This window comes from Pleurodeles waltl, chromosome 10 (genome assembly GCF_031143425.1).
Source record: "Pleurodeles waltl isolate 20211129_DDA chromosome 10, aPleWal1.hap1.20221129, whole genome shotgun sequence".
In the NCBI taxonomy this organism is placed as follows: domain Eukaryota; kingdom Metazoa; phylum Chordata; class Amphibia; order Caudata; family Salamandridae; genus Pleurodeles; species Pleurodeles waltl.
The window spans coordinates 501,289,118-501,316,389 of NC_090449.1; the positions used below are offsets into that span (position 1 = coordinate 501,289,118).

The 27,272-nt window shown below is 47.0% G+C and overlaps 1 protein-coding gene across 4 annotated transcripts in view; it reads left to right on the forward strand.

Annotated features, from left to right (window-relative positions):
* ELP6 (elongator acetyltransferase complex subunit 6) overlaps positions 1-27,272 on the forward strand; it is a 224,565-nt gene that overhangs the window by 92,141 nt on the left and 105,152 nt on the right. For all 4 annotated transcript variants that reach the window (XM_069210886.1, XM_069210884.1, XM_069210882.1 and 1 more), the window contains exon 5: positions 9,386-9,510. In XM_069210886.1, the coding sequence (XP_069066987.1) occupies positions 9,386-9,510 (125 nt within the window). The remainder of the gene's footprint in view (positions 1-9,385; positions 9,511-27,272) is intronic.

The following is a 27,272-nucleotide window of genomic DNA, read 5'->3' on the forward strand; positions in this document are numbered from 1 at the left end:
CTCAGAATTTCACCTTATAGGCCTGTAACAGTCTGTGCTTGATCAGACTACCTGAGCAAATGTACCAAAAGACACTCATTAGATGTTATGCAAATCTCTCAGAGGTTGAGTTTTTCTCCCTCGTTGGTCCAGTTTCCTATGCATCTGTACTAGAGTTAACACACTGAGGAACACAAAAATACCTTTTCCTACCCTACACTTGGAAAAGAAGCAAAGGAAACGAAGGATGGTGAAAAAGGCAATATCTGTAATCAAGCATGAGGTACAGCAGTTTGTGCTCCATTTTGGAGCTCCTCCCACTCGGCAACCAGGAGAAGGTGGGGCAGAGGGTATTGTACCAACATGATTGTTTTTTTTTTACATCTCTGGACAGCTCCTATTTCAGTCTTACATTCTCTTAGATAATTCATGCTCTTGAGAGATACCAATTTTTATGTCTGGCCAAGATAAGGACAGATGAATAGCGCTGTTCAGGGCAACTCTAGAGCTACTACATGATCTCAGAGATGACGGGCTTTGCCTTGTGAATTTTTGTTTAATCATAACTTCTGAACTACGTTTTCTAAGTTATTTTACTTTTTGCCTAATTTTGGAGACAAAATCCTAATTTTTTTGATTTTAGCTGTGTTGTTAGTTTTTATGCACACACATTTTATCTGCACATTGCCTTAGCTCATGCCAGCAACATTGAGCCAAGTTTTCTCTCACTGAAAACTTTATTTCTTTGCATTTAGTGTGCTGTGTGCAGACTAGGTGCTTGGATAAAGTTCACACCAAGACTTGCTTCTCTCCCCACCATAGCCTACTGGTACAATTCCTTCCACTAGACCTATGATGGCAGGACTTGGGCATACGTCTGCCGAACTAGGACATTTATTGACTATATCCTTCTTAATGCTAGGTAAAAACATGTTTTTGGGCTGTACAGGGACTATATGATAGTGACTTCTAGCGCTGATTCCTTACCTTTGAATTTCCTCAGGCCTCAGACTGGATCTGGAAGATTTTTTGTGAGTAGTACCCCTGCCAACTGGTAGATGGCATTGATCGACACTGCGCTGCGTCGCTAGCATCTTCTGTGCAGAAAGAGACGTCCACTTCTCCTATATAAGCCCCACCTCAGCACACTGATATCAGTTCTTTTCTTTCCGCGCCAGTTAGCTCTGATCTGGAGAAGAGCTACTCCTTTGTTGTTTTTTGACAGGAGTTTTTTTAACTTCTTTTTTGAGGAATTTTCCTCTTGGTGTGTCAAGGATGTTTTCGACATTTTAAACAGTGTGGCGCCTGTCACCACACCCCATCACTTACGGACCCACACCTCATGTGTCTGAGTTGTCTCGAGTGCGACCACGACTCTCAAGTTGTGCTCAGACTGCCGGGCCATGGCACCAAAGGGTTTGAGGGAGCGGTCCTTAAAGCTGCTAGCGGCCTGGCAGGCGACGCCACTTGATCCAGTTAGAGAGGAAGGTCACAGGACCACTCTGGAAGCCCCAATTCCTCTTTTCCCCACTCCAAGCCTTTGGGACACTCGGGCAAGAGGCACAAGAAGAACAAGAAGTCAAAGCATACTTTGACTTCTCCTCGTCCGTCAGTCGACCAAACAACAGACAATCGGTGTTCGAGGCACTGTTCTGCGGAGCTGTTGCCATGGCCGACTCCGCATCTCCCTGTTTTATCGGGAGTCTGAGGGGCCCCTGCTCAAATAAGGGCATGCACCACGTTTTTTAGCTGGCTGACCTTTCCGGCTTGCCTTTGGGTCCCGTGGATTTAGAGGGGGCCCCATCAGGTTCTGCTCCAGCACCTCCAACCCTGGTGGACCCAAGTGCATCTGATCATGGATCCAGACCAGTAACGGACGTGCCATTGCGACCTTCCCCGACTCAGATGTCCCAGTTCCCACGGGCAGTACCAGCCCCACTTGGATCCCTGAATCCGACACGGAGCAGGAATGGAGTCGGCCGACGCCAATTCTGGTGCCGACAGGACCCATTTGTCCTAAGTTGGTGCCTGAGAGTTATCGGGGAAGAATGGGAGGCTTTACTGGACCCTTTAGAATACCAGTTAAAAGGCTAGGAAAGCATGGACTGGTGTGAGGAACTGGGTGATGCCAGCAGATTGGGTACGTCTCCAGAGGCTGGCATGCTTTCTCCTCCTACTGTGGCTATGGAGGAGGGAGCAACATATGCTATGTTGGTGAAGAGGGCATCTGAGGTCTTGGACCTCGAGTTGCCCTTGGTGGCAGTCAAGACTAATATCTTGATGGAAGTGCTACATCCGGGAGCTTCCTCTTCCGAACCCTTGATCCCTTTCAATGAAGCACAAACAGATGTCCCACTGGGAACCTGTCCAAACCCAGCACTGGGGCTCCTGTGAATAGGGCAATTGCCTGCCACCACCGGTCCTGGGGATCCAAACTTCCTCATCCAAAACCCACCCCTGAGAGCTTGGTGGTCGAAGCCTCTACCTCCCATGGTGCGTTTCCTGCCGTACCTCCGAACAGGGAATCCAAGGTGCTGGATAACTTTGGGAAGAAGATGTTGCCTTCCACGAGCCTTGCATTGTGGTTATTGCACTGCCATTCCCGCACTTTGCGGGGCACAGTTGTGCAAGTGCTGCCACAGGTTCTGGAGGTGGCCCAGGCCATTCTCTCCTAAGCAGTCAAGGATGGGAGAGATGCAGCAAAGTTCATGATTTTCTGTGTTTTAGACACGACCGACTTGCTGGGCAGATCGGTTTCCATGACACTGGCGCTCAGACACCACTCCTGGCTGAGAACTTCTGGCTTTTCAGGGAATATCCAGGCTTCCCTCATGGACATGCCCTTTGATGGCAATCATCTCTTCGGAGATAAGGCAGTCTCCATGCTGGAACGCTTTTAGGACTCACAGGCTACTGCCAAGTCCTTGGGCGTCTCAGCTGCCCGCTTCATCTCCAGTCTGCCTTTCACTCCTTTTGTGGCTACAGAAAGAGTGTTCAACTGCGCCAATCCTATTCCAGCCACCGCCCCGCGCAAGCTCCAAGCCTATGCGTGGGCGCAGTTCATACCGACCTTATGGGTCAGGCAGTCAGAGGTCTGCTACAGCCACCACCGCCTTGGCAGGTACAGCCCCTAAGCCCGCCTAATCTTTCCTTAAAATATCATGGGCGTCCAGTTGGTTTCAGAATCAGCTATTATCCCCACCACTGGCTGTCCGTAACATCAGACAGGTGAATCTTAGAGATCATTCGGAGGGGCTACTCCCTCCTCTTCTAATCCCTCCCTCCCCGCCTACATCTAATGACCGGCTGATGGAGGATCATTTATCCTCACTCCTCAAGGATGGAGTGGCTCTCTTAGCCAAAGGAGCCATAGAGAGGGTTCCAGTGTCAGAAGTAGGCAGTGGTTGTTATTCTTGCTGCTTTCTGATCACCAGAAAGAACAAAGGTCTTCGCCCTATCTTAGATCTTCAAACCCTCAACCTCTTCCTCAAGAAGAAGTTCAAGATGCTCACATTGGCTCATATCTTGTCTCCCCTGGATCCAGGAGGATGGATGGTAGTGTTTTACTTGCAGGACGCTTTTTTTTTTCACATTCCCGGCCTGCCTTCCCACAAACATTAACTGTGGTTTACAGTAGGCCACAGGCACTTTCAGTTCACTGTTCTCCCCTGTAGCCTTACCAGCACCCCTCGGGTGTCAACCAAGATGACGGCGGTAGTGGCAGCTCATCTGCAGATATTAAGGGGTGCCAGTCTTCCCTATCTCGACGACTGGCGACAGGCTGTCGTCCCCTACCCCCACACTACAGTGGACCTCCTGCAATCGCTGGGGTTTACTAGCAACGTGCCAAAGTCACACCTGACTCCTCAGATGCTCCCTTTCATCTGAGCTGTTCTGGACACAGTGCTGTTTTGGGCTTATCTTCCTGAGCAGCGAGTCCAAGACGTTCGGCTATGATACTAATGTTTCCGCTTTTATCCTTAATTTCAGTGAGAATGACTCTGAGGCTGCTGAGCCTCATGCTAGTAACTCACAACAGATGGCAAATGCTGGCTCTGCAGTAGGAGCTGATGTTCCAGTGGGCGCAGCATCAGGGGAATCTCTCTGACATGGTCCGGATCTCTGAGGGAGCTGCAAAAGATCTGCAGTGGTTGCTAACAAACCACAGTTAGGCCCGAGACAGACCCCTCTCCCATCCCCAACCACATCTGATGGTAGTGACAGATGCGTTACTCCTGGGATGGGGTGGCCATCTGGGAGAGGTGGAGATCTGAGGACTCTGATCTCCGGCAGAATCCGGACTCCACATCAATTTGCTGGAGCTCCAAGCGATCCATCTGGCATTAAAAACCTTTCCACCCTCCATCAAGGGAAAGCTGCTTTGCATGGACAACACCTCTGCCATCTGTTACTGCAACAAAGAGGGTGGGGTGGTGTAGGAAGTTGGCTCTGTACGTACTATCTCAAAGTAAGAGATAGTGTGCACAGAGTCCAAGGGTTCCCCTTATAGGTAATATATTGGCAAAATTAGATAATTCTAATGCTCTATTTTGTGGTAGTGTGGTCGCGCAGTAGGCTTATCAGAGGGTAGTGTTAAGCATTTGTTGTACACACACAGGCAATAAATGAGGAACACACACTCAAAGACTTTACTCCAGGCCAATAGTTTTAATATAGAAAAATATATTTTCTTAATTTATTTTTAGAACCACAAGTTCAAGATTTGAAGTAAATACATAAAGTGCAAGGTACTTCACACAGGTAAGTTAGGAAATTTGAATTAAAGCAATATCATATACAGTTTTGATTAAAATGGCAATAAGCTATTTTAAAAGTAGACACTGCAAAAATCAACAGTTCCTGGGGGAGGTAAGTATTGGTTAGATTGTGAGGTAAGTAAAACACTTACGAGTCTCAGCTCCTGGGCATTGGCAGCCCACTGTTGGGGGTTCAAGGCAACCCCAAAGTTACCACACCAGCAGCTCGGGCCGGTCAGGTGCAGAGGTCAAAAAGGTGCCCAAAACACCTGGGCGCCTATGAGAACAGGGGTGCTCCGGTCTGCCAGCAGATAAGTACCCGTGTCCTCGGGGGGCAGACCAGGGTGTTTTTGTAGAGCACTGGGGGGACACAAGTAGGCACACAAAACACACCCTCAGCGGCACAGGGGCGGCCGGGTGCAGTGTGCAAAGCAGGTGTCAGGTTTGTGATACAAATGAATGGAGGGACCCAGGGGTCTCTCTAGCGGTGCAGGCAGGCACAGGGGGGCTTCTTGGGCCAGCCATCACCTGGGCTAGGCAGAGGGTCGCCTGGGTTTCGGTGCCTTCTGGTCCTGGGGGCTGCGGGTGCAGTGCTTGGTCCAGGTGTCAGGTCCCTTGTTACAGGCAGTCGCGGTCAGGGGGAGCCTCTGGATTCTCTCTGCATGCGTCGCTGTGGCGGTCCGGGGGGCAGTCTCTGGCTACTCACGGGGTCGCAGTCGCCGGGGAGTCCTCCCTGTGGTGTTTTTTCTTTGGATTTCGAGCCAGGGGCGCCGGGTGCAGAGTGTGAAGTCTCACGCTTCCGGTGGGAAGAGTGAAGTCTTTAAAGTTGTAGAAAAGTTGCAAGTTTGTTGCAGATTGTTGAGCAGAGCCGCTGCTCACAGGAGTTTCTTGGTCCTGGGGGTCAGGGCAGTCCTCTGAGGCTTCAGAGGTCGCTGGTCTCTGTTGGATGCGTCGCTGGTTGCAGGTTTTTGAGTCAGGAGACAGGCCGGTAGGGCTGGGGCCAAAGCAGTTGTCGTCCTCCGTCGTCTCTGCAGGCTTGTAGGTCAGCAGTCCTTCTTTGTTCAGGTTGCAGGAATCTGATTTCCTGGGTTCTGGGTCGCCCCTAAATACTGAATTTAGGGGTGTGTTTAGGTCATTAGGGCAGTAGCCAATGGCTAATGTCCTGGAGGGTAGCTACACACCCTCTTTGTGCCTCCTCCCTGAGGGGAGGGAGGCACATCCCTAATCCTATTGGGAGAACCCTCCAAAGCCAAGATGGAGGATTTCTAAGACAGCGGTCACCTCAGCTCAGGGCACCTTAGGGGCTGCCCTGACTGGTGGGTGACTCCTCCTTGTTTTTCTCATTATCTCCTCTGGACTTGCCGCCAAAAGTGGGGGCTGTGTCCAGAGGGGCAGGCATCTCCACTAGCTGGGATTCCCTGGGGTGCTGTAACAAAAGGCATGACCCTTTGAGGCTCACCGCCAGGTGTTACAGTTCCTGCAGGGGGAGGCAAGAAGCACCTCCACCCAGTGCAGGCTTTGTTCCTGTCCTCAGAGAGCACAAAGGCTCTCACCTCAGGGGGGAAGAAACTCATCTCAGTGGCAGGATGGCACAGACCAGTCAGTCCTGCACTGAAGGATTGGGTAAAATACAGGGGGCATCTGTGTGCATTTTGTAATAAATCCAACACTGGCATCAGTGTGGGTTTATTATTCTGAGAAGTTTGATACCAAACTTCCCAGTATTCAGTGTAACTATTATGGAACTGTGGAGCTCGTTTTTGACAAACTCCCAGACCATATAGTTAATATGACCACACTGTACTTACAATTTCTGAGAATGGACTTAGCCACTGTAGGGGCATATTGCTCATGCAGCTATGCCCTCATCTGTGGTATAGTGCACCCTGCCTTAGGGTTGTAAGGCCTGCTAGAGGAGTGGCTTACCTATCCCACAGGCAGTATTTTGTGTGTATGGCATCCCGAGGGGGATGCCGTGTCGACTTTGCCTTTTTCTCCCCACCAACACACACAGTCTGCTATGGCAGTGTGCATGTGTTAGGTGAGGGGTCCCTTAGGGTGGCACAACACATGCTGCAGCCCTTAGGGACCTTCCCTGGTCACAGGGCCCTTGGTAACACTGGTACCTTTTACAAGGGACTTATCTGTGTGCCAGGGATGTGCCAATTGTGGAACAGTGGTACATTTTTAAGTGAACGTACACTGGTGCTGGGGCCTGGTTAGCAGGGTCCCAGCACACCTCTCAGTCACGTCAGCATCAATATCAGGCAAAAAGTGGGGGGTAACTGCAACAGGGAGCCATTTTCCTACAGGTGGGGTCATGGACCATTTATGTAAAGGTACTGCGTCTCTGGGCATGGCTGGAACAGGTGGGCATTTCCCCAGTACTGCAACTCCTGGCTGGTTCTTTGAACTCCAGAGCAGATGAACTAAGCCATCGATACCTAGTTGGTCAGAGTGGCATCTACATCCGGAGGTGGAGCAAGGTCTCTTTCAGCAGTGGGGAGAGCCTTGGTTAGATCTTTTCGCCTCCGCAGAGAATGCGCAATGTCAGCAGTTTTGCGCACTGGAGTTTCCAAGACCGCTATCGCTCGGAGATGCCCATAACAGTTCTACCTAGAGTTCACCGGAAGATTAGCAGTGACCCAGCCCAAGTAATCCTTGTGGCTGCGGATTAGGCATGGAGAGGCTGCCCCTGCGGGAGGATCTTCTGTTGCAGCAGCAGAGGAGAGTTCTCACACCGGAACCTGCCGGCTCTTCACCTTCTTGCTTGGAGATTGAGCAGCTACAGTTCACAGCTTTCTACCTTCCTCCCGAAGTCTGTAATGTCATTCTGGCAGCTAGGCTTCCTTCCTCCAAGACGGTATACGCCTGCTGATGGGGAAAAAAAATTGTATTATATTGTACAGAGAAACCTATCGACCCACTTTCTCCCTCTCTGTCTGATGTTCTTCTTTGTATTCTTACCCTTGCCCAGCAGGGCTCTGCTTTGGGTAGCCTGAAGGTTTACTTTTCTGCTCTGTCTGCCTTCTTGCGGCTGTCTAACCAACCCTTTTTATTTACGTCCCTTTTTGTAAATAGGTTCCTCAAAGGTCTTGTATACATGTTTCTCCTTTCTCCTTTTATTATGCCTCAGTGGGACCTTAATTTGGTTCTTACATTCTTAATGTCTGTTTCTTCCGAGCCTCTACCCAAATGTCCCCTCCAGCTGCTCACGATCAAAACATAATTTCTCTTGGCAATAACTTTTGCCCGAAAGGCGAGTGAGCTTCAGACAAACTGGTGCTTAGCACTAGGGCCTCTTTCCTCCCAGAAGTGGTGACACCATTTCATGTGGGCCAATCTGTCACCTTGCCCACTTTGTGCGCGCCTCCACATCCCTCTAAAGAAGAGGAGTGACTCCACCGTCTGGACCCAAAAAGTGCATTGTGGTTCAAACTTGATCGCACAAAAGAGTTGCGGGTGGGCGACCAACTCTTCGCGGTGTATGTTGGTACAAAGAGAGGTTGGGCATGCAGAAGCGGACCATCTCTAGATGGGTTGTTCTTTGCAACAAAATCTTCTACACATTGGCCCCAAAGCATCTCCCTGAGGGCTTGCGGGCTCATTCCACCTGAACCAAAGCTGAGACTACTGTGTTAGCACGTGTTGTCCTAGTCCTGGACATCTGCCAAGCAGCAACATGGGCATCCCTGCACACATATACCAAATAATACTGCCTGGACAGTCAGGTCCGCAGGGACAGGTATTTTGCCCATTCGGTCCTGAATGACTTCCTAGTTTAAATGTGTCCTCTGTCCCAACATTGTTAGGGTATCTATTCAAATGTAAGGGATCTGCGGCTAGAAGTTTGCATCAGATGAACAAGTTACTTAGCTTCGGTTACACCTTGTCTGGTAGAGACCATATCTAGCTGCAGATTCCTTACTGACCCACTCATCTTACCCGCTCTGCTGACAGAGTTCTAGTGTTAGGGATGATCCCTTTCAGGGCCCTAGTTTGGACACACCAGTGTCAGTGCACTTCATGGCTCGACACTCCTGATGTGGAAAGTTGTGAAAAGTAACAAACGCCAGCTTGCCGAGGTGGTGCCTATATAGGTGATGCAGACGTCACTTCCGGTACTGACGCCGCCGCACGGAGCTGATCTTCGCCACCTACCAGAATGCAGGGGCACTGCACATAAAAAATCTTCCGGATCCAGTCTGAATCTGGGGATATTCAAAGGTAATGAATCTGCTGCTAGATATTGTCTCTACCAGATAAGAGGTTACCAAAGGTAAGTAACTTGTTCTTTTAGTTCTTCTGTTGAGCTTTTGTTTTTGCTTTATTTGCACAATTCCCTTTGATGTTATTGAAGTAAAGGATTTGTGTTTTATAGTGAGGTCACTGCTGTCAAGGCTTCTTCAGATTGGGTATAGGTGGATAACATGGAGAGCTAACGGCAATCAGCAAACAGGCGGATTAGATGAATCTCTCCAGAGTCGGTTGTTATGGACCTAACCGGTTTTGAATAGCTATCTGCTGTAAGGGTGTTTTTTGCTCGTGCTAAATAGCTGCAATTTTTTGATTTTAAAAGCTTAGTGATTGTAACATAAACATTGCTATAAATGTAATTGTGAGAATCACTTTTTTTGTAACCCAATCAGGGAGTCAGTTTAACAACTGCTAGAGAAAGGGGGCAGTTGGTGTTCCTTGAAGGCCTCAAGTCATCCTGGGATGTCCTGTTTGGGGAGAAGCAAGACTGTGGACAGTCCCCGCTTCAATTTTTGAGGTATGTGTCTATTTTACTGATAGAAGTAATAACGTCATCAATATTTACAAAGCCTCTAAGCTTGTAACTGATCTACTGGTACTCAGCAGATAAATGATTAATGTTATGAACCTTAACACAATGGAAGGCTTAAATCAACCTTCCTGGCCACTCAGAGTGAAGCCTGGGACCTACATGTAGAGCTAATCGGCATTCATCACCATGTGGTCAGCTATAAGGATACTGTAAGGAAATGCCTCCTTGGCATGGTTGCCCCCTGACTTTTTGCCTTTGCTGATGCTATGTTTACAATTGAAAGTGTGCTGAGGCCTGCTAACCAGGCCCCAGCACCAGTGTTCTTTCCCTAACCTGTACTTTTGTATCCACAATTGGCAGACCCTGGCATCCAGATAAGTCCCTTGTAACTGGTACTTCTAGTACCAAGGGCCCTGATGCCAAGGAAGGTCTCTAAGGGCTGCAGCATGTCTTATGCCACCCTGGAGACCTCTCACTCAGCACAGACACACTGCTTGCCAGCTTGTGTGTGCTAGTGAGGACAAAACGAGTAAGTCGACATGGCACTCCCCTCAGGGTGCCATGCCAGCCTCTCACTGCCTATGCAGTATAGGTAAGACACCCCTCTAGCAGGCCTTACAGCCCTAAGGCAGGGTGCACTATACCATAGGTGAGGGTACCAGTGCATGAGCATGGTACCCCTACAGTGTCTAAACAAAACCTTCGACATTGTAAGTGCAGGGTAGCCATAAGAGTATATGGTCTGGGAGTTTGTCAAACACGAACTCCACAGCACCATAATGGCTACACTGAAAACTGGGAAGTTTGGTATCAAACTTCTCAGCACAATAAATGCACACTGATGCCAGTGTACATTTTATTGTAAAATACACCACAGAGGGCACCTTAGAGGTGCCCCCTGAAACTTAACCGACTATCTGTGTAGGCTGACTAGTTTTAGCAGCCTGCCACAAACCGAGACATGTTGCTGGCCCCATGGGGAGAGTGCCTTTGTCACTCTGAGGCCAGTAACAAAGCCTGCACTGGGTGGAGATGCTAACACCTCCCCCAGGCAGGAATTGTCACACCTGGCGGTGAGCCTCAAAGGCTCACCTCCTTTGTGCCAACCCAGCAGGACACTCCAGCTAGTGGAGTTGCCCGCCCCCTCCGGCCAGGCCCCACTTTTGGCGGCAAGGCCGGAGAAGATAATGAGAAAAACAAGGAGGAGTCACTGGCCAGTCAGGACAGCCCCTAAGGTGTCCTGAGCTGAAGTGACTCTAACTTTTAGAAATCCTCCATCTTGCAGATGGAGGATTCCCCCAATAGGGTTAGGATTGTGACCCCCTCCCCTTGGGAGGAGGCACAAAGAGGGTGTACCCACCCTCAGGGCTAGTAGCCATTGGCTACTAACCCCCCAGACCTAAACACGCCCTTAAATTTAGTATTTAAGGGCTACCCTGAACCCTAGAAAATTAGATTCCTGCAACTACAAGAAGAAGGACTGCCTAGCTGAAAACCCCTGCAGCGGAAGACCAGAAGACGACAACTGCCTTGGCTCCAGAAACTCACCGGCCTGTCTCCTGCCTTCCAAAGATCCTGCTCCAGCGACGCCTTCCAAAGGGACCAGCGACCTCGACATCCTCTGAGGACTGCCCCTGCTTCGAAAAGACAAGAAACTCCCGAGGACAGCGGACCTGCTCCAAGAAAGGCTGCAACTTTGTTTCCAGCAGCCTTGAAAGAACCCTGCAAGCTCCCCGCAAGAAGCGTGAGACTTGCAACACTGCACCCGGCGACCCCGACTCGGCTGGTGGAAATCCGACACCTCAGGAGGGACCCCAGGACTACTCTGATACTGTGAGTACCAAAACCTGTCCCCCCTGAGCCCCCACAGCGCCGCCTGCAGAGGGAATCCCGAGGCTTCCCCTGACCGCGACTCTTTGAACCTAAAGTCACGACGCCGGGGAGAGACCCTGCACCCGCAGCCCCCAGGACCTGAAGGACCGGACTTTCACTGGAGAAGTGACCCCCAGGAGTCCCTCTCCCTTGCCCAAGTGGAGGTTTCCCCGAGGAATCCCCCCCTTGCCTGCCTGCAGCGCTGAAGAGATCCCGAGATCTCTCATAGACTAACATTGAAAACCCGACGCTTGTTTCTACACTGCACCCGGCCGCCCCCGCGCTGCTGAGGGTGAAATTTCTGTGTGGACTTGTGTCCCCCCCGGTGCCCTACAAAACCCCCCTGGTCTGCCCTCCGAAGACGCGGGTACTTACCTGCAAGCAGACCGGAACCGGGGCACCCCCTTCTCTCCATTCTAGCCTATGTGTTTTTGGGCACCACTTTGAACTCTGCACCTGACCGGCCCTGAGCTGCTGGTGTGGTGACTTTGGGGTTGCTCTGAACCCCCAACGGTGGGCTACCTTGGACCAAGAACTGAACCCTGTAAGTGTCTTACTTACCTGGTAAAACTAACAAAAACTTACCTCCCCTAGGAACTGTGAAAATTGCACTAAGTGTCCACTTTTAAAACAGCTATTTGTCAATAACTTGTAAAGTATACATGCAATTTTTATGATTTAAAGTTCCTAAAGTACTTACCTGCAATACCTTTCAAATGAGATATTACATGTAGAATTTGAACCTGTGGTTCTTAAAATAAACTAAGAAAAGATATTTTTCTATAACAAAACCTATTGGCTGGATTTGTCTCTGAGTGTGTGTACCTCATTTATTGTCCATGTGTATGTACAACAAATGCTTAACACTACTCCTTGGATAAGCCTACTGCTCGACCACACTACCACAAAATAGAGCATTAGTATTATCTCTTTTTGCCACTATCTTACCTCTAAGGGGAACCCTTGGACTCTGTGCATGCTATTCCTTACTTTGAAATAGCACATACAGAGCCAACTTCCTACATTGGTGGATCAGCGGTGGGGTACAAGACTTTGCATTTGCTGGACTACTCAGCCAATACCTGATCACACGACAAATTCCAAAATTGTCATTAGAAATTCATTTTTGCAATTTGAAATTTTTCTAAATTCTTAAAAGTCCTGCTAGGGCCTTGTGTGTTAAGTCCCTGTTTAGCATTGTCTTTTAGAGTTTAAAAGTTTGTTAAAAGTTTGAAATTAGATTCTAGAAACAGTTTTAGATTCTTTAAAAAGTATTCCAACTCTTAGCAGAATAATGTCTGATACAGAGATGCAGGTGGTGGAACTCGACACCACCCCTTACCTCCATCTTAAGATGAGGGAGCTAAGGTCTCTCTGTAATATCAAAAAAATAACCATTGGCTCCAGACCTACCAAAATTCAGCTCCAGGAGCTGTTGGCAGAGTTTGAAAAAGCCAACCCCTCTGATGATGACCTCACAGAGGAAGAAATTAGTGACTTGGAGGCCAATGTCCCTCCTCCAGTCCTAAATAGGGAGAACAGGACCCCTCAAGTCCTGTCTCCAACTGTGTTAGTCAGAAATAGTGAGTCCCTCACAGGAGGGTCCCACATTTCTGAAATCACTGAGGATGCTCTCAGTGAAGATGACCTCCTGTTAGCCAGGATGGCCAAAAGATTGGCTTTAGAGAGACAGCTCCTAGCCATAGAAAGGGAAAGACAAGAGATGGGCCTAGGACCCATCAATGGTGGCAGCAATATAAATAGGGTCAGAGATTCTCCTGACATGTTAAAAATCCCCAAAGGGATTGTGACAAAATTTGAAGATGGTGATGACATCACCAAGTGGTTCACAGCTTTTGAGAGGGCTTGTGTAACCAGAAAAGTGAACAGATCTCACTGGGGTGCTCTCCTTTGGGAAATGTTCACTGGAAAGTGTAGGGATAGACTCCTCACACTCTCTGGAAAAGATGCAGAATCTTATGACCTCATGAAGGGTACCCTGATTGAGGGCTTTGGATTCTCCACTGAGGAGTACAGGATTAGGTTCAGGGGGGCTCAAAAATCCTCGAGCCAGACCTGGGTTGACTTTGTTGACTACTCAGTGAAAACACTAGATGGTTGGATTCAAGGCAGTGGTGTAAGTAATTATGATGGGCTGTACAATTTATTTGTGAAAGAACACCTGTTAAGTAATTGTTTCAATGATAAACTGCATCAGCATCTGGTAGACCTAGGACCAATTTCTCCCCAAGAATTGGGAAAGAAGGCGGACCATTGGGTCAAGACAAGGGTGTCCAAGACTTCAACAGGGGGTGACCAAAAGAAAGGGGTCACAAAGACTCCCCAGGGGAAGGGTGATGAGACAACCAAAACTAAAAATAGTAAAGAGCCTTCTACAGGCCCCCAAAAACCTGCACAGGAGGGTGGGCCCAGAGCCTCTTCACAAAACAATGGGTACAAGGGTAAAAACTTTGATCCCAAAAAGGCCTGGTGTCATAGCTGTAAACAGCATGGACACCAAACTGGAGACAAGGCCTGTCCCAAGAAAGGTTCCACTCCAAACTCCCATCCAGGTAACACTGGTATGGCTAGTCTCCAAGTGGGATCAACAGTGTGCCCAGAGCAAATCAGGGTCCACACTGAAGCTATTCTAGTTTCTGAGGGTGGGGTGGATTTAGCCACACTAGCTGTCTGGCCGCCTAACATGCAAAAATACAGACAGCAACTCTTAATTAATGGGACTAGAATAGAGGGCCTGAGGGATACAGGTGCCAGTGTCACCATGGTGACAGAGAAACTGGTTTCCCCTGGCCAATACCTGACTGGAAAAACTTACACAGTCACCAACGCTGACAATCAGAGAAAAGTACATCCCATGGCAATGGTTACTTTAGAATGGGGAGGGGTCAATGGCCTGAAACAGGTGGTGGTCTCCTCAAATATCCCAGTGGACTGTCTGCTTGGAAATGACCTGGAGTCCTCAGCATGGGCTGAGGTAGAACTAAAAACCCATGCAGCAATGCTGGGTATCCCTGAACTGGTGTGTGTGAAAACAAGAGCACAGTGCAAGGCACAGGGTGAACAAGTAGAGCTGGAGTCTGGAAGAATGGCCCAGCCTACCAAGAGACCAGGAAAGTCAGTTGGGAAACCAACTACAACACAGCAAAAGAAAGGGAACCTCTCTTCTCAGGAAGAAGTTCTGCCCTCTGAGGGAACTGAGCCTTTGGAGCTTGAACCTTATCAGGTTGAGCTCTTAGGCCCAGGGGGACCCTCAAGGGAGGAGCTGTGTAAGGGACAAGAAACCTGTCCCTCTCTTGAAGGCCTTAGGCAGCAAGCTGCTGAAGAGTCCAAAGGCAAGAAAAATGGAACGCATAGGGTCTATTGGGAAGATGGACTCCTGTACACTGAGGCCAGAGACCCCAAACCTGGTGCCACTAGGAGAGTGGTCGTGCCTCAGCTGTTCAGGAAGTTCATCCTAACATTGGCCCATGACATTCCCCTTGCTGGACATTTGGGACAAACCAAGACGTGGGAGAGGTTAGTCAACCACTTCTACTGGCCCAATATGTCCAACATGGTTAAGGAGTTTTGCCTCTCCTGCCCCACCTGTCAAGCCAGTGGTAAGACAGGTGGGCATCCAAAGGCCCCCCTCATTCCACTTCCAGTGGTGGGGGTTCCCTTTGAAAGAGTGGGTGTGGACATAGTTGGTCCACTGGAACCTCCCACAGCCTCAGGAAATATGTATATCCTGGTAGTAGTGGATCATGCTACCAGGTATCCTGAAGCTATTCCCCTTAGGTCGACTACTGCCCCTGCAGTAGCCAAGGCCCTCATTGGTATCTTTACCAGAGTGGGTTTCCCTAAGGAGGTGGTGTCTGACAGAGGTACCAACTTCATGTCAGCATACCTAAAGCACATGTGGAATGAGTGTGGAGTGACTTATAAATTCACTACACCATACCATCCACAAACTAATGGCTTGGTTGAGAGATTCAACAAGACATTAAAAGGCATGATCATGGGGCTCCCAGAAAAGCTCAAAAGGAGATGGGATGTCCTCTTGCCATGTCTGCTTTTCGCTTACAGAGAGGTGCCACAGAAGGGAGTAGGATTCTCACCCTTTGAACTTCTGTTTGGTCATCCTGTAAGGGGACCACTTGCCCTTGTTAAAGAAGGCTGGGAGAGACCTCTCCATGAGCCTAAACAGGACATAGTGGACTATGTACTTGGCCTTCGCTCTAGAATGGCAGAGTACATGGAAAAGGCAACCAAAAACCTTGAGGCCAGCCAACAGCTCCAGAAGTTTTGGTATGACCAAAAGGCTGCACTGGTTGAGTTCCAACCAGGGCAGAAAGTCTGGGTTCTGGAGCCTGTGGCTCCCAGGGCACTCCAGGACAAATGGAGTGGCCCTTACCCAGTACTAGAAAGGAAGAGTCAGGTCACCTACCTGGTGGACCTGGGCACAAGCAGGAGCCCCAAGAGGGTGATCCATGTAAACCGCCTTAAGCTCTTCCACGACAGGGCTGATGTCAATCTGTTGATGGTAACAGATGAGGATCAGGAGGCAGAGAGTGAACCTCTCCCTGATCTTCTGTCATCAGACCCAAAAGATGGCACAGTAGACGGAGTGATCTACTCAGACACCCTCTCTGGCCAACAGCAAGCTGATTGTAGGAGAGTCCTACAACAGTTTCCTGAACTCTTCTCCTTAACCCCTGGTCAGACACACCTGTGTACCCATGATGTGGACACAGGAGACAGCATGCCTGTCAAGAACAAAATCTTTAGACAATCTGACCATGTTAAGGAAAGCATCAAGGTGGAAGTCCACAAGATGCTGGAATTGGGAGTAATTGAGCGCTCTGACAGCCCCTGGGCTAGCCCAGTGGTCTTAGTCCCCAAACCTCACACCAAAGATGGAAAGAAAGAGATGAGGTTTTGTGTGGACTACAGAGGGCTCAATTCTGTCACCAAGACAGATGCTCATCCAATTCCAAGAGCTGATGAGCTCATAGATAAATTAGGTGCTGCCAAATTCTTAAGTACCTTTGACTTGACAGCAGGGTACTGGCAAATAAAAATGGCACCTGGAGCAAAAGAGAAAACAGCATTCTCCACACCTGATGGGCATTATCAGTTTACTGTTATGCCCTTTGGTTTAAAGAATGCCCCTGCCACCTTCCAAAGGTTGGTGAATCAAGTCCTTGCTGGCTTGGAGTCCTTTAGCACAGCTTATCTTGATGATATTGCTGTCTTTAGCTCCACCTGGCAGGATCACCTGGTCCACCTGAAGAAGGTTTTGAAGGCTCTGCAATCTGCAGGCCTCTCTATCAAGGCATCCAAATGCCAGATAGGGCAGGGAACAGTGGTTTACTTGGGCCACCTTGTAGGTGGAGGCCAAGTTCAGCCACTCCAACCCAAGATCCAGACTATTCTGGACTGGGTAGCTCCAAAAACCCAGACTCAAGTCAGGGCATTCCTTGGCTTGACTGGGTATTACAGGAGGTTTGTGAAGGGATATGGATCCATTGTGACAGCCCTCACTGAACTCACCTCCAAGAAAATGCCCAAGAAAGTGAACTGGACTGTGGAATGCCAACAGGCCTTTGACACCCTGAAACAGGCAATGTGCTCAGCACCAGTTCTAAAAGCTCCAGATTATTCTAAGCAGTTCATTGTGCAGACTGATGCCTCTGAACATGGGATAGGGGCAGTTTTGTCCCAAACAAATGATGATGGCCTTGACCAGCCTGTTGCTTTCATTAGCAGGAGGTTACTCCCCAGGGAGCAGCGTTGGAGTGCCATTGAGAGGGAGGCCTTTGCTGTGGTTTGGTCCCTGAAGAAGCTGAGACCATACCTCTTTGGGACTCACTTCCTAGTTCAAACTGACCACAGACCTCTCAAATGGCTGATGCAAATGAAAGGTGAAAATCCTAAACTGTTGAGGTGGTCCATCTCCCTACAGGGAATGGACTTGATAGTGGAACACAGACCTGGGACTGCCCATGCCAATGCAGATGGCCTTTCCAGGTTCTTCCACTTAGAAAATGAAGACTCTCTTGGGAAAGGTTAGTTTCATCCTCTTTCGTTTGGGGGGGGGTTGTGTAAGGAAATGCCTCCTTGGCATGGTTGCCCCCTGACTTTTTGCCTTTGCCAGCCTCTCACTGCCTATGCAGTATAGGTAAGACACCCCTCTAGCAGGCCTTACAGCCCTAAGGCAGGGTGCACTATACCATAGGTGAGGGTACCAGTGCATGAGCATGGTACCCCTACAGTGTCTAAACAAAACCTTCGACATTGTAAGTGCAGGGTAGCCATAAGAGTATATGGTCTGGGAGTTTGTCAAACACGAACTCCACAGCACCATAATGGCTACACTGAAAACTGGGAAGTTTGGTATCAAACTTCTCAGCACAATAAATGCACACTGATGCCAGTGTACATTTTATTGTAAAATACACCACAGAGGGCACCTTAGAGGTGCCCCCTGAAACTTAACCGACTATCTGTGTAGGCTGACTAGTTTTAGCAGCCTGCCACAAACCGAGACATGTTGCTGGCCCCATGGGGAGAGTGCCTTTGTCACTCTGAGGCCAGTAACAAAGCCTGCACTGGGTGGAGATGCTAACACCTCCCCCAGGCAGGAATTGTCACACCTGGCGGTGAGCCTCAAAGGCTCACCTCCTTTGTGCCAACCCAGCAGGACACTCCAGCTAGTGGAGTTGCCCGCCCCCTCCGGCCAGGCCCCACTTTTGGCGGCAAGGCCGGAGAAGATAATGAGAAAAACAAGGAGGAGTCACTGGCCAGTCAGGACAGCCCCTAAGGTGTCCTGAGCTGAAGTGACTCTAACTTTTAGAAATCCTCCATCTTGCAGATGGAGGATTCCCCCAATAGGGTTAGGATTGTGACCCCCTCCCCTTGGGAGGAGGCACAAAGAGGGTGTACCCACCCTCAGGGCTAGTAGCCATTGGCTACTAACCCCCCAGACCTAAACACGCCCTTAAATTTAGTATTTAAGGGCTACCCTGAACCCTAGAAAATTAGATTCCTGCAACTACAAGAAGAAGGACTGCCTAGCTGAAAACCCCTGCAGCGGAAGACCAGAAGACGACAACTGCCTTGGCTCCAGAAACTCACCGGCCTGTCTCCTGCCTTCCAAAGATCCTGCTCCAGCGACGCCTTCCAAAGGGACCAGCGACCTCGACATCCTCTGAGGACTGCCCCTGCTTCGAAAAGACAAGAAACTCCCGAGGACAGCGGACCTGCTCCAAGAAAGGCTGCAACTTTGTTTCCAGCAGCCTTGAAAGAACCCTGCAAGCTCCCCGCAAGAAGCGTGAGACTTGCAACACTGCACCCGGCGACCCCGACTCGGCTGGTGGAAATCCGACACCTCAGGAGGGACCCCAGGACTACTCTGATACTGTGAGTACCAAAACCTGTCCCCCCTGAGCCCCCACAGCGCCGCCTGCAGAGGGAATCCCGAGGCTTCCCCTGACCGCGACTCTTTGAACCTAAAGTCCCGACGCCGGGGAGAGACCCTGCACCCGCAGCCCCCAGGACCTGAAGGACCGGACTTTCACTGGAGAAGTGACCCCCAGGAGTCCCTCTCCCTTGCCCAAGTGGAGGTTTCCCCGAGGAATCCCCCCCTTGCCTGCCTGCAGCGCTGAAGAGATCCCGAGATCTCTCATAGACTAACATTGAAAACCCGACGCTTGTTTCTACACTGCACCCGGCCGCCCCCGCGCTGCTGAGGGTGAAATTTCTGTGTGGACTTGTGTCCCCCCCGGTGCCCTACAAAACCCCCCTGGTCTGCCCTCCGAAGACGCGGGTACTTACCTGCAAGCAGACCGGAACCGGGGCACCCCCTTCTCTCCATTCTAGCCTATGTGTTTTTGGGCACCACTTTGAACTCTGCACCTGACCGGCCCTGAGCTGCTGGTGTGGTGACTTTGGGGTTGCTCTGAACCCCCAACGGTGGGCTACCTTGGACCAAGAACTGAACCCTGTAAGTGTCTTACTTACCTGGTAAAACTAACAAAAACTTACCTCCCCTAGGAACTGTGAAAATTGCACTAAGTGTCCACTTTTAAAACAGCTATTTGTCAATAACTTGTAAAGTATACATGCAATTTTTATGATTTAAAGTTCCTAAAGTACTTACCTGCAATACCTTTCAAATGAGATATTACATGTAGAATTTGAACCTGTGGTTCTTAAAATAAACTAAGAAAAGATATTTTTCTATAACAAAACCTATTGGCTGGATTTGTCTCTGAGTGTGTGTACCTCATTTATTGTCTATGTGTATGTACAACAAATGCTTAACACTACTCCTTGGATAAGCCTACTGCTCGACCACACTACCACAAAATAGAGCATTAGTATTATCTCTTTTTGCCACTATCTTACCTCTAAGGGGAACCCTTGGACTCTGTGCATGCTATTCCTTACTTTGAAATAGCACATACAGAGCCAACTTCCTACAGATACCTTCAGTGCATTGTGCTAAATCATTAGTGACATTGTTGTATTGTCTAATGATTATTAAGAGTAACAGATTCCATCCCTTGAAACTAGTATTAATAGTTTAATGGTGTCCCAGTTGAACTGAGGAAACAATTGAGAGTGCTTATTCTGAAGTAGAACCACTGGCCTGATAAAGATCAATGATACTTTAACTCCAAGGTGACTTGGTACTTCCAGAGAAGATTATTGAGATCCTTAGAGACCAGCCAGTCAGTGGCCCAGACATCACATGTGGCCCCATAAAGTGGGAGTGTTCATAATCCAAGGGCATTTGGTATGAAATCACTTACCATAAGAAATTCATAGTTTGGGATGGTTGCTGATCTGCAGAAAAATTACAAATACATTTTTGTCCAGGGAGGCGTTTTCCTGACATGATGTATCCTCTAGAGACTTCGCTTTTGTTTCTGGACATTTTTTTGATCTACCAAAGTGCTTTGAGGCTGTTGTAAATAGTGCTATGTCAGTAAAAGATAATAGGTGAGAAGAGGATATAAAACTGCCTAAAACTGGCACCTAATGTTTGCAAGCCCTGTCACCTTCTATCGTTTGGCCAATAGGATAAAACAGGAGGTTAAGGGGGATCTTGCACAGATCAGTCAGTGACTTGTTGAGTGCATGTTTGAATGCCAGCACATTGACTATCCTTCATCTTTTCTAAGAGAATTGAGTAAGTGGCAGTTCTGCTGTAATGGAAATGACTAATGATAGGAGTTAGGTTGATGTAGTTATCTTAAACTAGCTAGACGTCTTCCATCCAATATTAACATATGGATGGTTGTATCAGTGAAGAAAACCAAAGACGTAGACCTAGATCTAGGAAATGGAGAGCGTTTGATGAGAGATCAACAGAATAGCAAAATTAAAAAAAACTTAGAAGTAGGAGAAATGATCAACAAAAGAATGAAAGGATCAGGGACTAGAAATGGTCTGCCATAAAAAACATTTCAGAAGCTGACCGGTGTACATCCTGTGCTCTCTGTACCATTGAAATCGAGTCAAGTCTGGCATAGAAATTTTAATTGAACTGCTCCTATCAGGGAGAGGACCAAGACTGATTTGCATTTGACTGAACTTTGTCTAAAGCAGCGTAGCAGGCAAAACACGTAGTGAACTGTGAAAATGTAGATTGCATTACAGGCCACCTGCAATAGTGAGATTGTACTGAAAGGTAACAGCAATGAGCGAAATTAAACACTTGCCCACATAGAAGTAAATATCACAACTCACCATTAACAGATTCAGTTGCATCAGGACTCTCCTGTATCGGAACCTGGAGAAATGACAACAGACCTGACTGCAATAACAGTAATGATCTCAGTATTTTACTGCAGTAAGAAAAATTAAACAGATACTTGCCTTATTAAGAACAAGTATACTAGAAGTGATCTACAACAAATTATTGCAGGTGGGTTCTCAGTCTCCACATTGTGTAGCTGTTGGAGTTGGAAAGTAGCACGCTGGCTCTCTAAGCCTGGAGTGGGATGGTGTTCAATCAACACTGTGAACTTTTGGATGCCTTTTTCACCTAGACATCCCTACGGCGATGTAATCATTTAGTTAACCGTCTTCCAGAGAAGGATCCCCAAGGGCCATATTTTGCCCACCAGCACGCCCCCATACCTCCTGCTTTCCCCAACAACTTTTCTGTGGAGTAGGAATTAGGCCACACCGTATGGCAGACTTTAGCTCTTCAGCTCTACTTGTTATGCGTACCTCTATCTAAAATCTCCTTTCAGTGGATGTTTTACGGTTATTCCCTCCATCTTCCCCTTTTTCACTTTAATTTGCTGTCCTGCCCCTAAATTTACTAATATACCTAAAACATCTCCTGTCTATGTGCCTTTGCTCTCTCAATGTAGTTCCTGGTCTTATTTTTAGTTTTCCATACCTTTATGTCTACATGATGCTGCGATCCTTTTGAGCTCTGGGCCACTGACTGTGTTGTATTTCAACTTCTGCCACCCCTCCAGAGAAATATCTCTATATTTTCTTTGTTTGCCTGGCACACATAATGGAGCTTCTAACATAGAACCTCCCATTTCCTTCCATACCTTTTCTACGCCATTAACAAAAAAACTACATTTCTAACACTGCGTTTTTGTCTGCTTTCAATAATTATAGTCTTTCCTAAAGACGGTTCACTTTGTTTTTATTTGGAACTTAAACAGAGTGTGTGGTCTCTCGACCAAGGTGTCACTCACCCTAACTTAGGCTATATATAGCAGGGGCGTTTAGAACAAGGTTCAACGCTGTGTAAATGGCACTGGACTGAGTTGGTGGCTCCTCATAGGCTTCCTCCTGTAGGGAATAGAAGTGATCACTGCTCCTAGCTTCAGAAGCTAGAATTTTTAGGTCAGCATTTTCCATCTGTCATCAGCAGACGCTTCCCTTTAACATATTTATCACGAATGTCTCCGACTAAATAACTTTCTACCTTTCTATCCTAAGCTTGTGTATGTATTACATATGTAGATAACATTTCTGTTATATATCAATAACAAAATTCAGAGGGCCTCTGCCTCTTTGTCCATAGCTTGTACGCTTACTTTATTGCTGTCTGGATTTATTTCATAGCTACGGAAATTAGGTCACTGCCTGAGTTTGCTTTTTCTAGTCTTTGTCTTTTTCCCATTCGGCCTTAAAGTGTGTGGACACATTCTGTGTGTTACTTTGATGTGCAAAAGCAAAGCACAAGGCTTTGCAACATAGAAATAATTCGACCCTCCCTCACACATTATCAAGGATGCTGCTGCCCTCTCATACCAGGCTATGAGTTGAATGAAGGATGATGACAGCAGATCTTAACTTGAAGGGTTAGGATAACAGATCCTACTTTGGGGACCTGGCAATTTTACCTGTACCCACTAAGTGGACAAAGCCTGCCTCATCCCTGTTAAATTAATGAATAACACTATAGCTGGGATCCTTACCCTTTCTCCATGCTCCCATCCCGTAGCAATGGACATCGCAACAGCCATCTCCGCCAGCTAAGATTGCCAGGCAAAACAGTTAGCCCAAGCCCAGAGGTGCAGTCACCATCAAATTCAAAGATGCCATCAGCTGCATCACCTACATGGACACCCCCACCAGTGCCATGGAACACCTCATGTTCAAGATATGCATCACAGCCAAGTTCTTCCAAGGCGGAACCCTCATATGCAGACCCCCAGGACCGACACCAGTTTTGCCAGCGACATTTCAAACTTCTTCTCACCCCTCTTCATCAACACCAGCTCCTTCATCCTTCCCTGAGACCTTCATTTCAGCAACAACCCAGACTCTATGCCCCCTCTAGAAAACCTGACAAACCTTGGCCTCACCCAGCATGTTACCCAATTCACCCACACTTTCAGACACCTATAGGGCCTGATTTTTATACTCAATCAGCTACAGTTGACAAGCCAACAACTATGACCTTGGTATTTCAGCATACTCACCCTGCATCACCACAGACCTATCACTACCAGAACACATAGAAGATGAGTGGGCTTCCACTATCTGTGCACCAGACCAAGCACTCCAGCAGCTTGCCAAAAGCCATCTAGAATCTCAACAGCTAAATCACTGGATGGGGCCACCCGTGTCCCCTCAAGTGCAAACTAATGGCAAGAGCAGGACCACAGAACAGCTGGTACACAGAGCTACTCAGGCTGAAGAAACAGCAATGCAAGCAACTGGAGCGCAAATGGAGAACAAGTGAAGACACCACAGATAAGACATTTTCAAATCAGCTTTAAGACGCTACCATCAGCAGATATGGAACATCAAGCGCACTGCCTTTGCAGATTGCATCGATGAGAGCATTAACATCAGCAAGGAAATCTGCATAATCATCGAAGATTTCACTGTGCCTCCAGCCTCCTCCAACATTACCCCCTCAAAAAACTTGCAACAAGTTCTCAGAATATAGCCACTTTGACCTCAATCGGATCCAGTCACCATTGCAACTCAGCTTCCCATGGTAGATGAAGAATGAACCCTGACCCGAGGCACAGTCAAAATCGCTGCTACCAAGGACATCATCCATTTGGGGTCTCCCATTGACCCTTGCCCCCATCCGCTGACCTAGCCAAGCTTTCCAACTACAGACCAGAGTCCCTCCTATCATACCTGGCAAAAGTCTTAGAGAAACTAATCAACCAAATACCTCACTGACCAGCTGAGGAGCCATCAGATCCTTGACACCATGCAGTCCGGATTCAGGCCCAATAAAAGTACAGAAACAGCACTCATCACTGCCACAGATGACATGAGCATGATCATTCAAAGAGGAGACACGGTAGCACCCATTTTCCTGAACCTCTGCAGCATTTGATACTGTCTCTCACCACATCCTTGTCCATCGCCTGCACAAGATTGGGACCCAAGGACCTGTTCTCTGTTGTATCTGCTCTTTTTAATGGATAGATCACAAGCTGTCAACCTGGTACCTTACTCCTCTGAAGCCTGCAAAATCATCTGCAGAGTACCTCAAGGTTCAATGCTGAGGACACACAGCTAATACTCTCCCTCTCAGACAAGACCCCCAACACAAAAAAAAGGTTCACCCCTGCATGACTGAAGTTGCTAACAGGATAAAAGACAACTGCCCCAAGCTCAACTCTGACAAGACAGCAGTGATCTTCAGCAAGAACACCTCATCGTGCGACTCCAACAGCTGGCTGGCCAAACTCGGACCCACACAGCACCTCCTCCAGGAACCACCAACAGCAAACTGGACATGACAGCACAAGTCAATGACCTCACGTCATCCTGCTTCCAGACCATGAAGATACTGGGGAAGATCTTCAAATGGCTCCCGAGCAGCACTAGAAAAACTGCCACTCATGCATTGGTCACCAGCAAGTTGTACTACTGAAACACCCTTTATGCCCGAATTACCAAGACTGTCACTAGAATACAACAAACCATCCAGAACTCTTTATCCACACTCATTCTAAACCTCTCACACAGAACTCATATCACACCACGTCACAGCTCCATTGGCTCCCGATCCACAAATGCACTAATTTCAAACTCCTTACCCACATATTCAGGGCTCTACACAACTTAGGCCTTACCCACCGGAACAGAATCCTCTCCTTTCACCAACCACTCGACACCTCAGCTCCACAAGACTCCTACTTGTGTACATCCCATGCATACATGGAACCAGATCCGGAGGACAGGTATTCTCTTACATCACTCCTAAAGCGTGGAACTGCCTTTCACTCCACATTAGTCTCAGCTCTTGTTGCTCAGTGCCAGGATAGCTTCGCGGGTGATAGTGCACTGTACAAATACAGATAACATAACCTAGTGTGCTGACTTGTGTGTTGTAAATGGCATATATCGTCAAAGCTGTGTGCATAGGAGATTGTGAGCAGAGTGAATGGTGTTCTTGAGAGAACACACTGAGTATATGGATTGTCTTTGTCCTTCCCTGTGAGCATGACATCTTTCATGTGCATTATCCTATGGATTGTGTCCTGAAAGTCTTGTAGACTCGAGTGAGCTGGAGCTTTCCCTGTTCACGGATGCCTCTGTAGCTGAGCTCCTTTCCCAATCCAATTTCGGGCCAGGTGGTGTCTAGAAAACTGGGAATATGGCTAAGTGTGTCTAGTAGTGGTCAGAGGCTAATCAAAATACATTGACAAGTTGATACTGTAGTGCTGTTTAGAGACTGATCAAAGTATATTGACAAGTTGATACCAGCCTATCTTTCTGCCTTTCTAGAAAAGTTCACATGTATGGCCCTCATTCAGATTGTCAGGGTTCATATTTTAAGCACAACTAATGCATTGGTTTTAATGATACAGTATCGATATACAAAGATGTCCGGAATTAAATATTGTTAACAAAAATATTGCATTTCTATACACAACTAATAAAACTATAATTATCGAGAACACAAATATCACTGTTAAAAATATAATGTTTTATGAATACTGATAACAAAAACATTGGAACCAAAAGTATTGTTACCTACACATATAAATATTCGAAAATATTGCCTCACACAACATCAACTACATTAATATTACCAAAATAAGCATATTATCATTATTAAACATGAAAATAGTTATTTTGCATTGTAAACAAAACATTACAATAAACATAAAACGTGTATATGTTGTTTAAACAATAAAAAATAACATCACCCAAAAAAATATAAATCACACCAAATAAAAATGTAACTCAATATAGAACAACATGAGTTAGAAAAATATATTTACATAAACTACAAACATGTATACAACAATATATATGTGTGTGTGCGTGTGCTATTAATAAAATTAAAAATTAGCAACCACATGTTAAACATTTTAATTAAAACTTAAATTAGCTTTTACCAAAGGAGGACAAAACTGGAAAAAAAATTCAAGCCAAAGCAGAACTAACCAATAAACGTAAACTATAAACAAACATAACCAATAAAAGCACACAAACAATTAAACCAACAATATAAAAGGTAAACAACGTTTATCAACTTAATAGTCCAAAATCAACAAAAGCTGCAAGAAGAGGAAGCTCTGTTGGAGTATCTAACTAGAACCTGAAACCAGAACTATATATTTAGCGACAACTACCTATCAAAGTAAGTAAAACCTATATTTATACTGTAACGTACTTTTAATTAAAATTACAATTGTAAAATAACAAATAATTAACAAAGCACTCTGCCACTCCTTTCTCTTTACATGTACTTACTAAAAGAAATTACTGCAATATTGAGAAAGTGTTCAGCTATTGAAAAACAACAGTGGTCAAAAACCAGAATTAAGCCATAAAAAGTAGGTAAATGTAAATTATTATAAAACCAAAACTCACCCTAAAACTGAAAAAATAAAACCTAATGACCTCAAACTACAAAAAACTACCAACAGATAAACATTTAAAATATAACTGACGCTTATCTTTTCTACCACTGAAAAGAAAGCACCAGCACCACATTACATCACCCCCCTCGGAAATGCTGCACAGAAAGTTTGAAACATCTCAGAAGAATACACATGTAAGTAAAAATAAGAAAACAAGTTGCGTAATCTTATATGTGAATAACAAATGAATAAACATTTTACATTTGTAATTCTTTATGCAATTACATTATTTTCAGACATAATGACAGAGAGAGCAAGATGTAGCACATCACAGAAATGGCTAACAATTATTAAGTCACATGGGTTACACCTACAACCAAGAAAGTACATCGATGGGACCTGAGAATTGGAAATATGCTATATATTACTCTAATGCATGCTATGGGAAAGCCATTGCAAAAGATGATATTGTAATTACTGTAAGGAAAGTCAACCACATCCCAAATGTGACGGACATAGAAGAGAGAGGTATTGCAGGATATAGGG